Source organism: Alosa sapidissima, chromosome 3 (assembly GCF_018492685.1).
Source record: "Alosa sapidissima isolate fAloSap1 chromosome 3, fAloSap1.pri, whole genome shotgun sequence".
NCBI classification, from domain to species: Eukaryota; Metazoa; Chordata; class Actinopteri; order Clupeiformes; family Clupeidae; genus Alosa; species Alosa sapidissima.
In genome coordinates, this window is record NC_055959.1 from 24,359,842 (window position 1) to 24,374,875 (window position 15,034).

The following is a 15,034-nucleotide window of genomic DNA, read 5'->3' on the forward strand; positions in this document are numbered from 1 at the left end:
AAACGTTAAAGGCAGGAAGCTGACTGTGTGGTAGTAGTTTCACACATATGGTACATCAGATTACCATCAGATTTTACTTGAAAATGCGTCAGTGAAATTCGGTGAAATCTTAGTTTAGCATGAGCATATTGAGTTAAGAATTTCTGTAAATATAATGCAGCATGTAGTCAACCAATACAGGACCCAAATTTGGTCCTGTATTATTCATTATTTGTATTTTGTATTTTTGTTTGTATGTCATTTGTGTGTGTGTGTGTGTGTGTGCGTGTGTGCGTGTGTGTGTGTGCGGTAGGGTGTAGACTCGACTCTCTGTGTGGTTAGGCTCCCTGTCCCCTAAAAAAGATCAACAGTCGGTATCATTTCCTCTTTCTGTCCAAAGCGTCCTCCCTTTGCTACCAGCTCTGACCATTTATTGCACATGAACAATCATGCAATTATAAACCCCCTACTACATCCTCATTCACAGATACTGTACATGTTACCTGACACAAACACTTTGACATACCTCTCTCTCACACAAGTGGAATAAAACATTTACTCTGCAAGACAAAACTTACAGCAAATGAATAACTAATAATTACATTAATCTACAAATATGTTTGCCTTACAGATGGAACAGTGAGGGAATTGTAAGGCTCAGCCTTAATGGTCCAGTCTCTCTCGCCCTGATCAATCAGATCTTCATTTTGCTCACTGTGCCTCCTCTTCCTCCAGTATTGTCTGGTGATTCTTCCCTGTCGGCCTCTCCCTCCCATACCAGAACTCCGTGATGTCGGACATAGTCACTTTAGGCTGAGGCCACAGGCTTCCGTTCATCCGCCCCCCCTTTCTCTCGCTCCATTTGTCCCTTCTTCTCTCCTTCTCTGGCCCTCTGTGTCTGTCGCTGCTGTTTGTCATGGTGCCGTTAGCGTACCAGAACTCCACCCTCTCCTCCACGGTGGCCCGCGGGTTTGCCCACAGGCTCCCGTCGTCCCCCGTGGCCGCTCCTCTTTGCGCGCCGCCTGCCCGTGTCCGTGCGTCCGTCTCCCAGCGCCCGCTCTTCCTCACGGCGGACAGACGGACCCACAGGAAGATGTTGAGGCCCAGGAAGAAGGATGCGGCCAGGGCAAGGCCCCAGATTGTGAGGAAGCAGGCCAGCCTGGTGCAGCAGGGAGAGGGCCTTCCTTCAGTGCATCCTGAGATGTTTGTTTTGGTTTCGGTTTGCAAATCCTCTGGCCTCAGGCCCCCTGTGGTCATCTTCATGGTGGTGGTGGTCAAGGTGCGCAGCTGAATGGAGATGTCCGGTCCTGAAGTGCTGTTGACGGGCAAGCTGATGTTGGATGTGTCAGTCTCGATGTCCGTGGGAGTGTGCAGTGCAGCAGAAGGACCTGCCGTCACGGCTACTGTTCTGAGGGTGGTGAATATCGTGCTGTTGGGAGTGGTGGTACGTGTGACTCTATCGGTGGTTAGTTTGAGATGGACTCTTAAGGTCATGTTTGCATTTGCATCATACCTCCTTGTGTTCTGTGTTGTCATACTGTCTGTGCGTACCTCACTCTCCATGCTGTCTGGCCCGGCCTGCGTTGAGTTCTTCGAATGAGACAAAGAGAAGTGGGTGTATCCCAAGCCCTGAGTTAGAGCTGCTTCACTGGCCGTAGTGTAGTTTACACTCCTATCGATTATCGTTGTCTGCTCGAATGGAGCCGAATCCGTCTGTCCCTCTGTGATACCCCACTCTGGCCCAGGGGAGGCTGGTTGTGAGCTGCCTGCAGCCTCCAGATGGCCCTGGGTCACCTCTATCCCCAGTGGAGAGGGGCTTGGTGTGGGCTGGGGGCCTGCGTGCCACTGTGCTGTGGTGGGGCCTGATCCTGTGTTCTGAGTGGCGTTGTGCTCCTCAGGGGAGGTGAAAGAGGCTGTCACCTGCTGTTGGATTGGTGGTCTGGGGGTTGTAATGGCAGCCAAAACATAAGGCTTGGTCTGTGGTGTGTTGAGCTCACTGTTTGTGGTCAGTCCATGAGTTGTTTTTGAAATGTTTGTATTTTCAACCAATGGCTCTGCTGCTGTTCCCTCAATGAGAACCACTTTGTCTGCTGGAAGGGTCTTGTTGGTTTCTGCTGTTATTGTCTTTGTTGTTATTGTTGTTGTTGTTGTTGTTGTATTTGTTTGTGCTGTTGTTGCGTCACTGACCATTGATGTAGCGGAAGATTCTGTCACTGTACTGATCCGACTGTACCGATCGTTTGTTTTGTTTACTCCTGGGGTTGCCATGGTGTTATTCACATTGAGTAAGGAAGATAGTGTTGATTCAGCAAGGACGTGAAAGACACAAAAACCTACAGAAAGCAGCGTCCAAACCATCTTGCGTCTCTGAGCGTATAGTACCTGTTGAGGTATGGATATAAGATCAAATGAGAAAGAAACGTAAGCTCACAAGAAGCAGACTCAGTTTTTGTTTTGGTTTCTGAGTTGCTCAACACATAGCCTTCTTCAAATACTTAGTTTTCTTAAATAAGAAAGTTCTCTTTAACCTCACAATTCTCTTAATGAATAAACCTCTATATATGTTCACTGTGAATTAGATGGTCTTGAATAAAAAACTACTGTAATGTAACTTACCATGCCTGATCTCTGCTCATCTCACATTGTCTTCCACTTCCTACCAAACTTCTGCTTGTGCTGTTGGGGCAGCAGCTAGCAGCTACTCCTCTTGACTTCTGGGAAACCTCAGGGGACCAATCATAACTGACAAAAAGAGATGACGAAAAAAAAGTTCCATTCCATTGCCATGGTGACAGTGGGATCACAGGGTTGGAGGCTAAAACAGGATGTGGTTCTCATGCCACGCCTCCAATGTCATTGCATCTAATGTGTTGCAAAAATGTCACACTAAAGCATCCGGCTGACTCAATTCACAGCACTAGATTTACAAATGTGTTACGGGAACAGAGATCCCGTTTCAGTTTTTTGCAGGACACCATGTACGGTGTGTTGCAACATGGAAGATATACGATATGCACCTTATAAAATGCTTGCACAATGTTTACAATGGTATGTTTATGACTATTCATAAACGAAATTGAAAAGTGAATGAATTCAATTAAGTTAATTCAAAGTCTGGTCATTCATAAATATGTCAGTCTTCTGTTGTCTGTCTCCCTCTCTCTCACTCACGCCGCGAGTAATCTCTTTTTTGTGTTTTGTCCCTGACGGGTTGCCATAGGCTGGGTCTGTATTTAATTGAGGATTGTCTGGGATTAGAGGCCTCAGATTGAGTTAATCTGTTTTAGTCACTGACACCGAGGGTGTGAAGTCTGCGCCAGTAGTAAGGCAGAGTTGAGACAAAGGGAGAGAGTAAAGCGACAATTACCAACAGAATCACTGAAGCACAGAAATGGAGAACCCAGACGACAAAGAGCTAGAGAGTGATGAGGAAGAATATCAGTATCCCGCGCTGGAAACAGAGGAAGAGGGACGAGGGGCAGGGCAGTGGACGGAGGCCGCGGGGGAAGGGGAGGGTGAGTTGTTGGACTGGAACGACTTCATCACAGGGGAGATGGATGAGGTCCAGGGGGACCTGTGGCCTGACTGGAAGCCCACTGGCCCAGTGACACCGGAGCAGGTCCTGAGACTAGCAGGATACACACGGGGTGAGTCCACGGTTGCCATAACAACTGGGATGACAAGAGGGCCCTAAACTGCCGTCGGTTCTACATAGGTTCAATCTGTGATGAAATCAAGAATTTCATGAATTTACTCTTTCTTTGGATTCTCACTGCTATGCTGTTAGGCCTTTTTATTCATAGAATTGTCATGTTTCACCAATATGAGTTAAGTAAACGTGTGACCGCGCACATCCCTGTCTGAGAGTGATCCGCACACCATATAGCTCCCATGGAAGGTTTTTTTATTTTGCGTGCAACGTTTCGAGCCCCTGGCTCTTCCTCAGGCAACCCAATGCCAATATGAGTTAACATGAATGTGCATTGTGCACACAAAAACAGGTGTTAGGAGAGTAGTTTCTGTAGTTGTACATTCAGTACAAGCAATTTGATATGCAAACATTGATTAGGTTTACAAAATACCACAGAGTTCATAGTTCATTGTTCAACCTAGGCTAAATAGCAGGACTGCAGAATATTAAGAGGAAGAGAGAGAGTTATACATTCACCCCAGTACAGTATGTCCCATTGATCATTCCCCATGTGTCCTATGTATAACATTCTTCAAACAACAATATTGTTTTACAATAATTTCACAGTTATAAATGCTATGTTCTTAGGCTTGCTGATGCTGCAATGTCTCAGCTAGGGGCCTGTAAGGATCTCTGTACATGATCACATAACACACATCACATCATTTTCATATCATGGACTGAAATGAACCACACAATGTCATATAAAAGTGCATTCACCCAGCTCAGGGCATATTCATGTGACATAAATATAAAGGCTGGTTTTGATTAGGATATGAGATTGTTTTCTTACATATTACACAACATAATCAGTGTTGAACAACGAACATTTATAGGGGGAAAATGATCAATTATCACATGTTTTAACAATGGCTTAACAACAGAGTTTTCTGCTTCTTGCAGACACAATTCAGTAGTAGACCAAGATGGTGATTGATGATTCAGCAGACAAGCTACTCAAAGTCTCAAATCGTGCCCTCTAGTGATTGAGACTTGAACTGCATGCAGACATGTACTACATACCAAATGCAGGTTTAGGACGTCATGAATGACCATTGTCTGTCATGTGGTTGTGGTATGTAGTGTGCTTCCAGGCTGCAGTGCCCTCATGTGATCAGCCATGATGCCATGAATGCAGCTGTGAACCAGTGAAGTGCATGTGCTCAAGTGTTGTTTTCATTTTGTGTTCATCTTCATGAACAGCTTACTTGTGCTCTCCTGAGGATAATATTTACAACATCAGCTTCTCGCGCTTCAAAATCCGGGACATGGACAGTGGTGCCATCATTCTGGATATCAAAAAACACTGTCCAACAGGTATTTGTGTACATAAACCTTTGACACAAACACATGCACAGTTCAGGTATGTGTTTGTGGTTTTTGTGTTGTCACATGGTGTGCTTTCCGTTGTGAAATCACCCAAATATTTAGAAAAACAGCCCAGTGTCTGTATATGTTTTCTACTACTTTCCACTACTTACAAATAGCCTTGCTAATTCTGCCACTTACCACCTGACTGGAACTGACTGTATAAAAACAGCACTCACTGATGCACCTTTTCTTATTGTACTTCACCTTCTAAATTGTTTAAAAGTTTTCTAGAATTGTTGAGAGAATTGTTTTAAAAAGCTTAAACTGATTACCATGTTGTAAGTCGCTTTGGCTAAAAAGGCATCAGCCAAATGTAATGTAATGTATTCAAGTATTTTAAGATTCTCCTTTCGTCCAAATGGGGAAAATCTAAAAACACTGCAAAAGTCAAAAAAACTTTATAAGTCTACATAATGTCTATAAAACTATAAAAGTCCGTACAATAGAAATTATATATACGTGTAAAGAGATGCCTGTACACATATTGCTAAAAAAAAGCTATGTATTGAAATTCCAAAACAGATGATGATGATGATGATAATGATGAGATGAAGATTGGAGATGGATTGAAATGGCAGACTGTAGTCATTGTAATCATTAGCAGTTGTAGTGTTGTTAATGTAGTTCTAACGAGCCCTCTGCCCTCCCTGTAAGAGATCACTGGCGGGCAGCAGGAGCAGGAGCCGGGGAGATTTATTCGATATCACTTTTCACCTGCTTTCCTCGCCATCAGGGAGATCGGAGCCACGTAAGTCGATATGGTATATTAATAACGTAGGCTAATCTGTGTGTGTGTGTGTGTGTGTGTGTCTCCCTATTGTCTCTCTCATCTCACAAATACACATACATTTTTACACAAGTACTAACATAGTCCATCAGCCCTTCAATCAACATCTACCTATCAGTCCATCTGTCAAGATTCTCTTCTTGAGAGAGCCTAAACCACATTTAGCTCGACTTTATCTTCTGAAACATCTCTCTCCCTCTCTCTCTCTCTCTCTCTCTCTCTCCCCCTCTCGCTCTTCTTATGCAGGTTGGAGTTTATAGTGGGAACCAAAGCAGTGAACAAATTCCGGCTCATTGAGAGGCATTACTTCCGAGACCGGCTCCTTAAAAGCTTCGACTTTGAGATTGGCTTCTGCATCCCAGACAGCAGAAACACTTGCGAGCACATCTACACTGTGCCTCAGCTGGAGCCAGAGATAGGTATGTCTGGAGCCACAAAAATGGCTAATCAAAGTGTCAGTTTGAATACTTTGTTCAGCTATTGCTATTAGTTGAAATGGCTATGGCAAGATGGCAAGAAGACTCAGATGTGTGTGTGTGTGTGTGTGTGTGTGTGTTTTCTCTGTTCCTAGTTGAAGAGATGATAGCGAGCCCGTATGAGACACGATCGGACAGCTTCTACTTTGCAAATAACAAACTGATCATGCACCACAAAGCTGAATACTCCTTCTGCCCGAAGCGAGATGCATTCGTAAGAGAGTCCTCCTGATGATGCTTCATGGGGTTCAAGAGAAAGGGGACTCAGGGAGACACTCACTGAGAGAGAATTGAGAATGCTGAACAAACTCCTTTATGTTGTAGATTCTCCAACATCCCTAAGCAGTTGAGCTTTCCTGGTATGTATGAAATGAGCATGTGTAGAATTTCATTCATGGAGTATCTCAATAAGACCACCTGTATAACTAAAGGAATAATAATAAAGTTTGATTGATGAAGTGTTCAGTTGCTTTTATTATAAAAGGTGTTGTGGCTTTGTTTATAATCATAGTCTTGCATTTGTTTTGTTAGAGGGTTAAACGTTTGAAGTTGGTCCACATTGTGTTTCCCCGGGAGCAAATTTTTATTTTATATTTTATTTATTTATTTTTGTTTAGTGTGTAAATTCTAAACTCGCATGCCTGTTTTAAGATGGGGAGTGTTTTGAACATCATCTAAAGTGTTTTACTAAAAAAAAACTTTTGTACACTACACTTGTATATTTAACATTACCGCTTAATGCCTCATTATCATGACAGGATGCACAACTTTCATTTATACATTGTCCGTATGTGCACCCAAACCCCTTTCATGTAAACATTGTCATTATCAAGCAGTCAGATGAAACATACCAGATCTAACAAACACCTATGGCGTACTGTACTGTACAATATGGTGAGGGGATTGTATAGTTTCCAATAGTGTTAAGATCAGAAGGAAACAGTGGGCCTAACTCCAGAGAGAGAGAGGTGGTCAATATGCTGTAACCTCGTCTACAGGGTGAGCATCTGTGTTTTGATTTACTCATAGAGGAAACTCTTTGTGGCCCACTGTGCAGTGTTTAAAAAGAGCATCAGCCAAAAAGTAGGGTAATATGGCTTCTTTTTTAATCCTCTCTGCTTCCTTCTCCCATCCTCTCATACAAAAAATGCATAAACATCCTCCCTTGGATCAAACATGCACATTCATTCACTTCAGGGGGTCGCATCCTGGGAATAACACAGATACATATGCACTCATAAACACCGGCATTCAGCCACAGATACAGACTCCCACCACCCCATCTCTTCATGGACCGACTCAATTAAATATGGAGAAGGAAGAAGGTCTCCCTCTCCTCCTCCCCTCTCTCTCCTCTCTTCCTCTTTCCCATCCCCCAGTTTTCTGCTAGACACACATGCCACTCTTCTCTTCACTCTCGTCGTATAACTCCCTTCATCTCTTATTTGGCGTATTATTAGTCAAGTGAATATAGCTATCTCTTCCCCCCTCAGCCCACCCCCCACCCCCATCCTCTCTGGCCATAATGGTGGAGTTGTAAGCAGACACTCTGTTATGTTTATGACTCATGGAGTCCTCCAGCTCCCTGTGGTAGAGTGCGGGTTATGCCAGCTATATAGTGTCTTTTCATTATTCACACAACAGTGTGTCCATTCAACAGTTTTTTGGGGGCCTGTCTGTGTGTCTGTGTCTTTCTGTGTGTCTAAGTGTTTATATGTGTCTGAGTGTCAATATGTGTATGTAGGCTACTTTATAGTACAGTATGTCTGCCTACACTCTGATGTGAGTGTCTGTGTGTGTGTGTGTGTGTGTGTGTGTGTGTGCATGCGTGTGTGTGTGTGTGTGCGTGAGGGAATGTTTCATGTGGTCCTTCACTTGCAGGATATGCATTTGTAATGGGTTAACAGTGTTTATCAAGCAGTCAGCATCAGCAAGCACTGCTCATAAACAGTCTAGTAATAACAGAATCCATCCAAAACATTTTTTTCAGCTGCAACTTGTCTCACATGTGTGTTTTTGAGTGTGTGTGTGTGTGTGTGTGTGTGTGTGTGTGTGTGAGTGAGAGAGAGAGAGATAGAGCTAAAGAGAGGGAGGGAGATGGAGAGATCACTTTGCTGACAAGAATCCATACAGTCTGAGTTGAAAGCCGGCGCAGTCCCGTTACAGGAGGTCCTATATGGATATTGATCCGGGCGCTGCCTAATCTCCCGAGACAAAAAGCAAATGGAAAACATCAATCTGTAGCGTCTGCTGAGAATGTGTTGCTGAGAACTGTCGCCTATCTTTGTGCAAAACCGGAAAGCTACAAATATAAGTTATGCTGTGACTGGGAAATGTTCCTTTACGGTGCCGACATATTATTGGAAATGTGTGCGTTGTGTAACGCAACTATTTGTCTTCCGAAGGAGTTTACTTGGCACATTTGATGTGCCACCCTACAATTACTTGGACTACCTCGTCCCATAAAATGAACCTTTACGCGCTGCTTGTGGTCGGATTAATACTTCCCAGCATATCCTCAGCGCTCCCTGTTCTGACTGTGGACCACTATTCCCGTGGAGTGGTGAGTAGGCTACTGCGGGGGTTACCCCATGAAAACAGCACATATGCTACACGAACGCGCACCATACTTTGGGAAATTAATTATGTTGGCCTGTAATATGCTGGTATTTTATTTATTTTACTGTAAAACTAGTCGAATCCCTCAAACATGTCTTGTTCCGCCAATAGACATTTTTGATTAAGCTATTCGCAACGAGGTAATTTTATTTTACTTTTTTTTTTTATTTGTAATTTTAACAGCAAAAGTTGGAGCATATAGGGCGGTATGAATATTTAATGAATTCGGATGCTTTTCTTATTTCATGCTTAGGGGTGTGTGTGTGATTTCATTATAACCAGCTAGCCCACTAGAAAACAAGAATGTACTGCAGTCAGACACTATAGGTTGGAAAAAAGGTCCTGTAATTTAGCAAAGTGCAAAGTGAAAAAAGTTATCGTGCAAGAATTAACACCATCATGCGTCGTGAGACAGCTTTTAGCTCCCATCGGATCTTTTTTCGTGGTACTGCATTTGCATATACACTTAGAGATTCGTCATTAATTAGACTTTAGACTTAGCCCAGCATTTACATTAGGGCCCATTGTTATCCGCGCGCGTTTTAGTAACGTAGACTTATATATGTGTTTTCACAGTTGTTTTACAAGTAATTTTACACGATTTCCTTGTAACTTTGTTAAGGAATTTATGGATGTCTGAAAGTTCAACAATGTCATCAAAGCATTTCCCCCCAAGTCTCCCACAAAAGAGTAACATAAACATCAACAATCAGTTTTCTTTAATATATTGAACATGACACATGCATATCAGTGTTACCAGATCATGGTTACTGTATGCATTCATCCCTGACAGTGAACTGCAGCAAAGTATGATGTAAAGGAGATCATTTCATTGATTGGTCTGGCTCTTGCTTTGGATAGGACGCAACAGCACCAATAAAATCAAATAGGTCGAGGCTAAATGCCCTAAATGAGACTGAGACTGTCTGAAGTAGCAACCATTCCATATTCCTGCTGTATGTGCAAGTTATCTGGTCTACACCATGCCACATGTGTCACACCGGCGGCCTCCTGTCATTCTGTCACCTTTGTTTTCTGTTTTAAGGACTGGTTGAGCCGCTATGGCTACTTGCCTCCTGCAGATGTACGGACGGGGAGACTTCACACCAAGGAGACCATTGAAAGAGCTCTGCGAGAGATGCAGCGCTTTGCTGGGCTGGAGGAAACAGGAACTCTTGGTAACTCAGATGACCTGCCAGCCTGAGAGAGAGACACTTTGAAAGAAACTTTGATTTGCATTGAAGACCCTTATCATGAACTGAATATCATTTTAAATTCTCTTTTTATTGTGTTGTACGCAAAGGAGAGACAAAGCCAATGTGAGGCATCATATAATTCACAGGCAATTCAGTGATTGTGTCTCTCCTCAGCAGTGACCAGCATGGTCCTGTCACCGATTTCACAGACTGGTGCAAGTCGTCTTTCTTGAACATCAATGTGCCAAAAACTAAAGACATGACAATTCTAGGGAAAATCCCATGGTCATCTCTCCTAGAGTGACCAGTGACCAGGCTGTTGAGCTTGTGCAGCATTATAAATACAAGGGTCACTTGATCTCAGAATAATACAAATATAATTTATCCTTGAAACTATTTGGTTCAAAGCAGGAAGACTACAGAGTCTACTTCCATTCTTTATTTTCTTTTTTTGGTCCCATGTGATTGTATTCCATCTTTGTGTGTTCTTATTTAACTAGTTTTGATGATGATGATGATGATGATCTGTTCACATCTCTAAGACAGGGCCACATCAGCTCTCATGGACAAACCTCGCTGTTCTTTACCAGACATCATTGGCACTGAAGACCTGCTACGAAGGAGGAAAAGAAAGAGGAAGAAGAGATATAGTCTGACAGGTCTTAGATGGTATAAAACAGACATCACATGGAGGTTTGTGAAAATATGCAGAGTACATAAACAACATATCCTCAAGATACTGGATGTAACTGTCATCTCTGTAAGGAGCTGTCTAAAAATGATTTAGGAATAGTCCTACACACTCATATGGAAACATGATGTGTAGTGATGATCATGTATTAGTAAAGCATATTCTGCCTTTGCTGAGTTTATTGTATCTATCAAAACGGTGAGCATTTCCACCACAAAATTAATAATGTTGCCTGCCATGCATTTGCTCGATACTGTATATGGAACAGTGAGAAAAGCCATGAGGACACTCCAATTCCACACAAGCAACCATTTGTAACTGTGATGTTCAGATACAGGGCATTGTTTTCACTAGCATAGCCACTCTTCCTGTTCTCTGGTTGCAGCGTGTTGAGCTTCCCGTCGCCCTCTCGCTCACCCTGGCTGCGCCCAGAGCTGGTGGAGATGCTCCTGACCTATGCCCTGCGCGCCTGGGGTGAGCACACCCCCCTGCGCTTCCACCTGGTGCACCCTAAACCAGGAGAACTACGGCAGAACGTGGACATAGAGGTGTCCTTCCCACGTGGCTACCATGACGACGGATATCCCTTCGATGGCCGAGGGGGGACGCTGGCCCATGCATTCTTTCCTGGGACAGGGGACATGGCGGGGAACACCCACTTTGATGATGGGGAACACTGGAGCTATGGAGGTCTCGATGAGCCTCATAGATTTACATGTGCCAATTTTGGATAATATTACTGACAGTTGTGGAGTATGTTATGTATTGACACTGCATATATATTTAATCTCCCTCTCCTTCCTCTGTCAGACGTGAATGGAACCACAGACCTGTTTGCAGTGGCCGTCCATGAGTTTGGCCACGCTTTGGGTCTCTCCCACTCCTCCTCTGTCCCATCCATCATGAGGCCCTACTATCAGGGCTCCGTAGGAGACTTCCGTAGCTACACACTGCCCAGTGATGACCAGCTGGGGATACAGACACTCTATGGTACACACCACACACGCACATCTGCTCTCTTGTATTTAAACAAACGCAGTGCACACACACACGTGTACAGTTATTGAGAATGGCATTCGTATTGTCATAAGTTTTGAAAGGAATAGCATATAAGAGAAGTTTAACTGTCTTTGAAGGGAAAGGTGTTCGGACACAGCCACCTGTGATGCCAGAGATGCCATCCATTCCCATACCTGCGAGACCAACTGATCAGTAAGAATAACACTTGCCATCTTATGACAGACAAAGGAAGATATTGTGATATAATAATATTGCCACTTATGATGATTATAATTAAACTGAAATGTGAAAAACAATAGTGGACATGGTTAAGGGGATGACAGTGGTGGGAATGTTGTTGAAAGAGATAATAATGTTTTTGATGATCATTTTTCCAGTCCAATGCCTGCCCTTCCTGATCGTTGTGAAGGAGGTTATGATGCCATAGCCAATATCAGAGGAGAGGTCTTCTTTTTCAGGGGTAAACCCAAGTTTATTTAACAGCATCAATCAATGCAAACATACATACAAACATGTGTACACCCACACACATATACATAAGCTACACACAGTTACTAAAACGAATACATCACAACATTCCTCCATGTTTTCTCTTCTTTTCTCTCCATTCCTCCCTATATCTATCTCTCTCTTTTCACTCTCAGGTAAATACTTCTGGCGGGTCCAGCACTCAGGCGCCCTGTTGTCCTTCATCCCTGCTTTGATTAAGAACTTCTGGATTGGTCTTCCTCCCACCTTGGAGAGAATAGATGCCGTCTATGAGAGGGCCAATGGAAACATTGTTTTTTTCAGCGGTGAGGAAAAAATATAAGGATGTTCCTCTATCGTACAGTTTGTACTTCGTGACTGAGTACAAACATGTCTGTTTAAACTTCCCCAACACGTGTTGTAGCACATGTAGGTGCTTATGGGCATGTGGGGGTGTATGTAAACTACAGCTGATCTTGTGCTCCATGACTCTCTCAGGCGATCAGTACTGGGTGTTTAAGGACAGGACAGCGCTCCCTGACTACCCCCGTCCACTGGCGGACTGGGGCATGCGGACACTGGCAGGACACGTGCCGACCAAACTGGAGGCGTCATTTGTGTGGGCTCATAATGGGAAAACGTACCTATTCAGCGGTGGAGAGTTCTGGAGGTTTGACGAGAGAGGTGCAGGCATGAGACAGGAGGTGGGCTATCCGAAATCAGCCACGCTTTGGAATGGGGTGCCTGCACATCCAGATGACATCATAAGCTGGGGAGACGGTAAGACTGCATCCATGGGCAGTGAGGTTACAGAGGCTGGGGGGGGGGATCAGAGAAAATGTGCACCACAAAAAGTGACAAATTCCGGAGCTGGTGTAGATATTGTGCTTTAAATTCTTCTTTATATTCCCACACCTACAGTACTACACCTATGCGATCCTTCTTTATATAACCTGTTGCACCTCTGCCTTTTGTGTGTCCCACACCTTATGATGTTTTTCACTCTGTTAGGAGACACGTATTTCTTCAAGGGCTCTTCCTACTGGGTGCTTGGACGAGGAGGACTGAATGAAGGACCTATCAAGGCAAAATCCACTACAGTTGACTGGATGAAATGTGACCCTCCAGGTGTAGAGCCCACGCCCACAACCAAGGTGCCTACATCCTGCTGCTGCTCTAGAGGCCTGGCTCTCACCTCCACGGCCCTGCCCTGGATCACCACACTGGCCCTGGCTGTAATCTGCCAAATTTTACTATTTTGATTTTCAGTGTTTAAAGATGTATTTTGTATGATTTTATACTGAGTTGTACATCTAAATGTTTCGTTTTTTGGAGACATTGTTTTAAAAGTGCTGCAGCTTGGGAATGCATTGCCATTTTATTGTTGTAAATATGGAATTACCCTGACTACTCTGATGTTTTAACAAAGACAGTATCTTAACACAACACTAATTCCAATGGCACTTCTGTGTCCTATGCAAATAAAGTGCTTCTTTTTTCTGAATGGAAATGGAAATTGTTTGGTATGTGTGTATGTTTAATACTGACCACATGTATAGCCAACATTGCTTATCCAAGTCACAAATGTCTGCCTTGCTGCATTATAGGGAAACTGGGGCTATTTACACTCGTATGTCTATCACCCAACAAAGATAGATTGGAATTTTGTACATGTCCCTCCATGAGATAGGCTACTGGATTCTTTCAACAGATTCTAAATGTGGGCAGCCGTGCCCTACTGGTTAGCGCTTCGGACTTATAACCGGAGGGTTGCCAGTTCGAACCTCGACCAGTAGGCACAGCTGAAGTGCCCTTGAGCAAGGCATCTAACCCCTCACTACTCCCCGAGCGCCGCTGTTGTTGCAGGCAGCTCACTGCGCTGGGATTAGTGTGTGCTTCACCTCACTGTGTGTTCACTGTGTGCTGAGTGTGTTTCACTAATTCACGGATTGGGATTGCTCACGGGATCAAAAGAGTATATATACTTACTTATACTTATACTGAACAAGACAAACAGGCCATATCCTCCTGGGACCCAGAAAAAAGTTTTGATATTAAGATTTAGATATTTAAGTGTTATGGTTGAAGGACACATATAGGGAAAAAAAGTCAAAAATGTTCTTTCTTTCTTTCTTTTATCATATGTCCCTTGCGGTGGGCATCGGGTCATCATTCTTCAGAAAATTAGCCTGGAAAATTACCAAGCATGCATTTGAAAATATCACTGCACGCAATTGATTATCACTACGACCAATGTTTACTGACTGATTTCGGACTTCGACATTGCAACGCTGTCATCATTTGTTTAGCTCGCCTCTTGCACGCCTATATCAGATACACCGATGTGATTGGTGCAGCTCGGCTCCATGGGCATAGGTAATGAGCATCATTACTCATCGCCAGAGTCACTCGCTGAGTTTATTCAAATTGTGCTCTTGTGAGAACTCTGGATTTCCAGGGTATCAGAAAATATCAATTTAAACATAATGTTATTGCATTGAGTTACAATGGGATCTTATGGTATTTGCGACATTAAATGAAAATAGATGTGTCAAAGAAGGAGTGGTGCCCCTGGAATGATTTTAAGGCTGCCTCCAGAGATGAGCACTGTAAAGGAGTGCTGTTACTACGGTTGAGCATGCACTCTGATGGCCATACCAATGAGCCTATAGGGTCTTTGCAATGCAGTCAGGGTGCAGGTATGGTACCCTGTAGGCCAGGGTTTTAGCCCTGGAA

At 43.7% G+C, this 15,034-nt stretch overlaps 3 protein-coding genes across 3 annotated transcripts; 2 read left to right on the forward strand and 1 right to left on the reverse strand.

The window, feature by feature from the left end:
- Positions 1 to 690: 690 nt before the first annotated feature.
- Positions 691 to 2,713, reverse strand: si:ch73-248e21.5 (mucin-5AC). Its single transcript, XM_042085178.1, has 2 exons — positions 2,596 to 2,713; positions 691 to 2,361 (listed from the first exon to the last, which is right to left on the reverse strand). Exons 1-2 carry the CDS (start codon positions 2,596 to 2,598, stop codon positions 691 to 693), a joined length of 1,674 nt encoding a protein of 557 aa, XP_041941112.1. The 5' UTR covers positions 2,599 to 2,713.
- Positions 2,714 to 2,733: 20 nt separating this feature from the next.
- On the forward strand, positions 2,734 to 6,763 carry unc119.2 (unc-119 lipid binding chaperone B homolog 2). The gene is made up of 5 exons (XM_042085187.1): positions 2,734 to 3,626; positions 4,874 to 4,987; positions 5,696 to 5,789; positions 6,075 to 6,247; positions 6,400 to 6,763. The coding sequence occupies exons 1-5, from the start codon at positions 3,371 to 3,373 to the stop codon at positions 6,534 to 6,536; spliced, it is 774 nt and encodes a 257-aa protein (XP_041941121.1). The 5' UTR covers positions 2,734 to 3,370; the 3' UTR covers positions 6,537 to 6,763.
- A 1,611-nt stretch (positions 6,764 to 8,374) lies between these two features.
- On the forward strand, positions 8,375 to 13,808 carry mmp25a (matrix metallopeptidase 25a). Its single transcript, XM_042087673.1, has 10 exons — positions 8,375 to 8,867; positions 9,969 to 10,101; positions 10,662 to 10,812; positions 11,196 to 11,500; positions 11,621 to 11,800; positions 11,947 to 12,022; positions 12,208 to 12,290; positions 12,475 to 12,624; positions 12,797 to 13,078; positions 13,310 to 13,808. The coding sequence occupies exons 1-10, from the start codon at positions 8,730 to 8,732 to the stop codon at positions 13,558 to 13,560; spliced, it is 1,749 nt and encodes a 582-aa protein (XP_041943607.1). The 5' UTR covers positions 8,375 to 8,729; the 3' UTR covers positions 13,561 to 13,808.
- Positions 13,809 to 15,034: the final 1,226 nt, after the last annotated feature.

What these genes read in the sequence shown, in the direction of transcription:
- mmp25a (XM_042087673.1), top strand. Translation starts at nt 8,730, where the DNA reads ATGTGCCACCCTACAATTACTTGGACTACCTCGTCCCATAAAATGAAC. An exon ending in GGAGGAAACAGGAACTCTTG is followed by an intron (nt 10,102 to 10,661) that starts GTAACTCAGATG and finishes CACATCTCTAAG; the next exon opens with ACAGGGCCACATCAGCTCTC. An exon ending in AAAACAGACATCACATGGAG is followed by an intron (nt 10,813 to 11,195) that starts GTTTGTGAAAAT and finishes CTCTGGTTGCAG; the next exon opens with CGTGTTGAGCTTCCCGTCGC.
- unc119.2 (XM_042085187.1), top strand. Translation starts at nt 3,371, where the DNA reads ATGGAGAACCCAGACGACAAAGAGCTAGAGAGTGATGAGGAAGAATAT. An exon ending in ACTAGCAGGATACACACGGG is followed by an intron (nt 3,627 to 4,873) that starts GTGAGTCCACGG and finishes CTTCATGAACAG; the next exon opens with CTTACTTGTGCTCTCCTGAG. An exon ending in ATCAGGGAGATCGGAGCCAC is followed by an intron (nt 5,790 to 6,074) that starts GTAAGTCGATAT and finishes CTTCTTATGCAG; the next exon opens with GTTGGAGTTTATAGTGGGAA.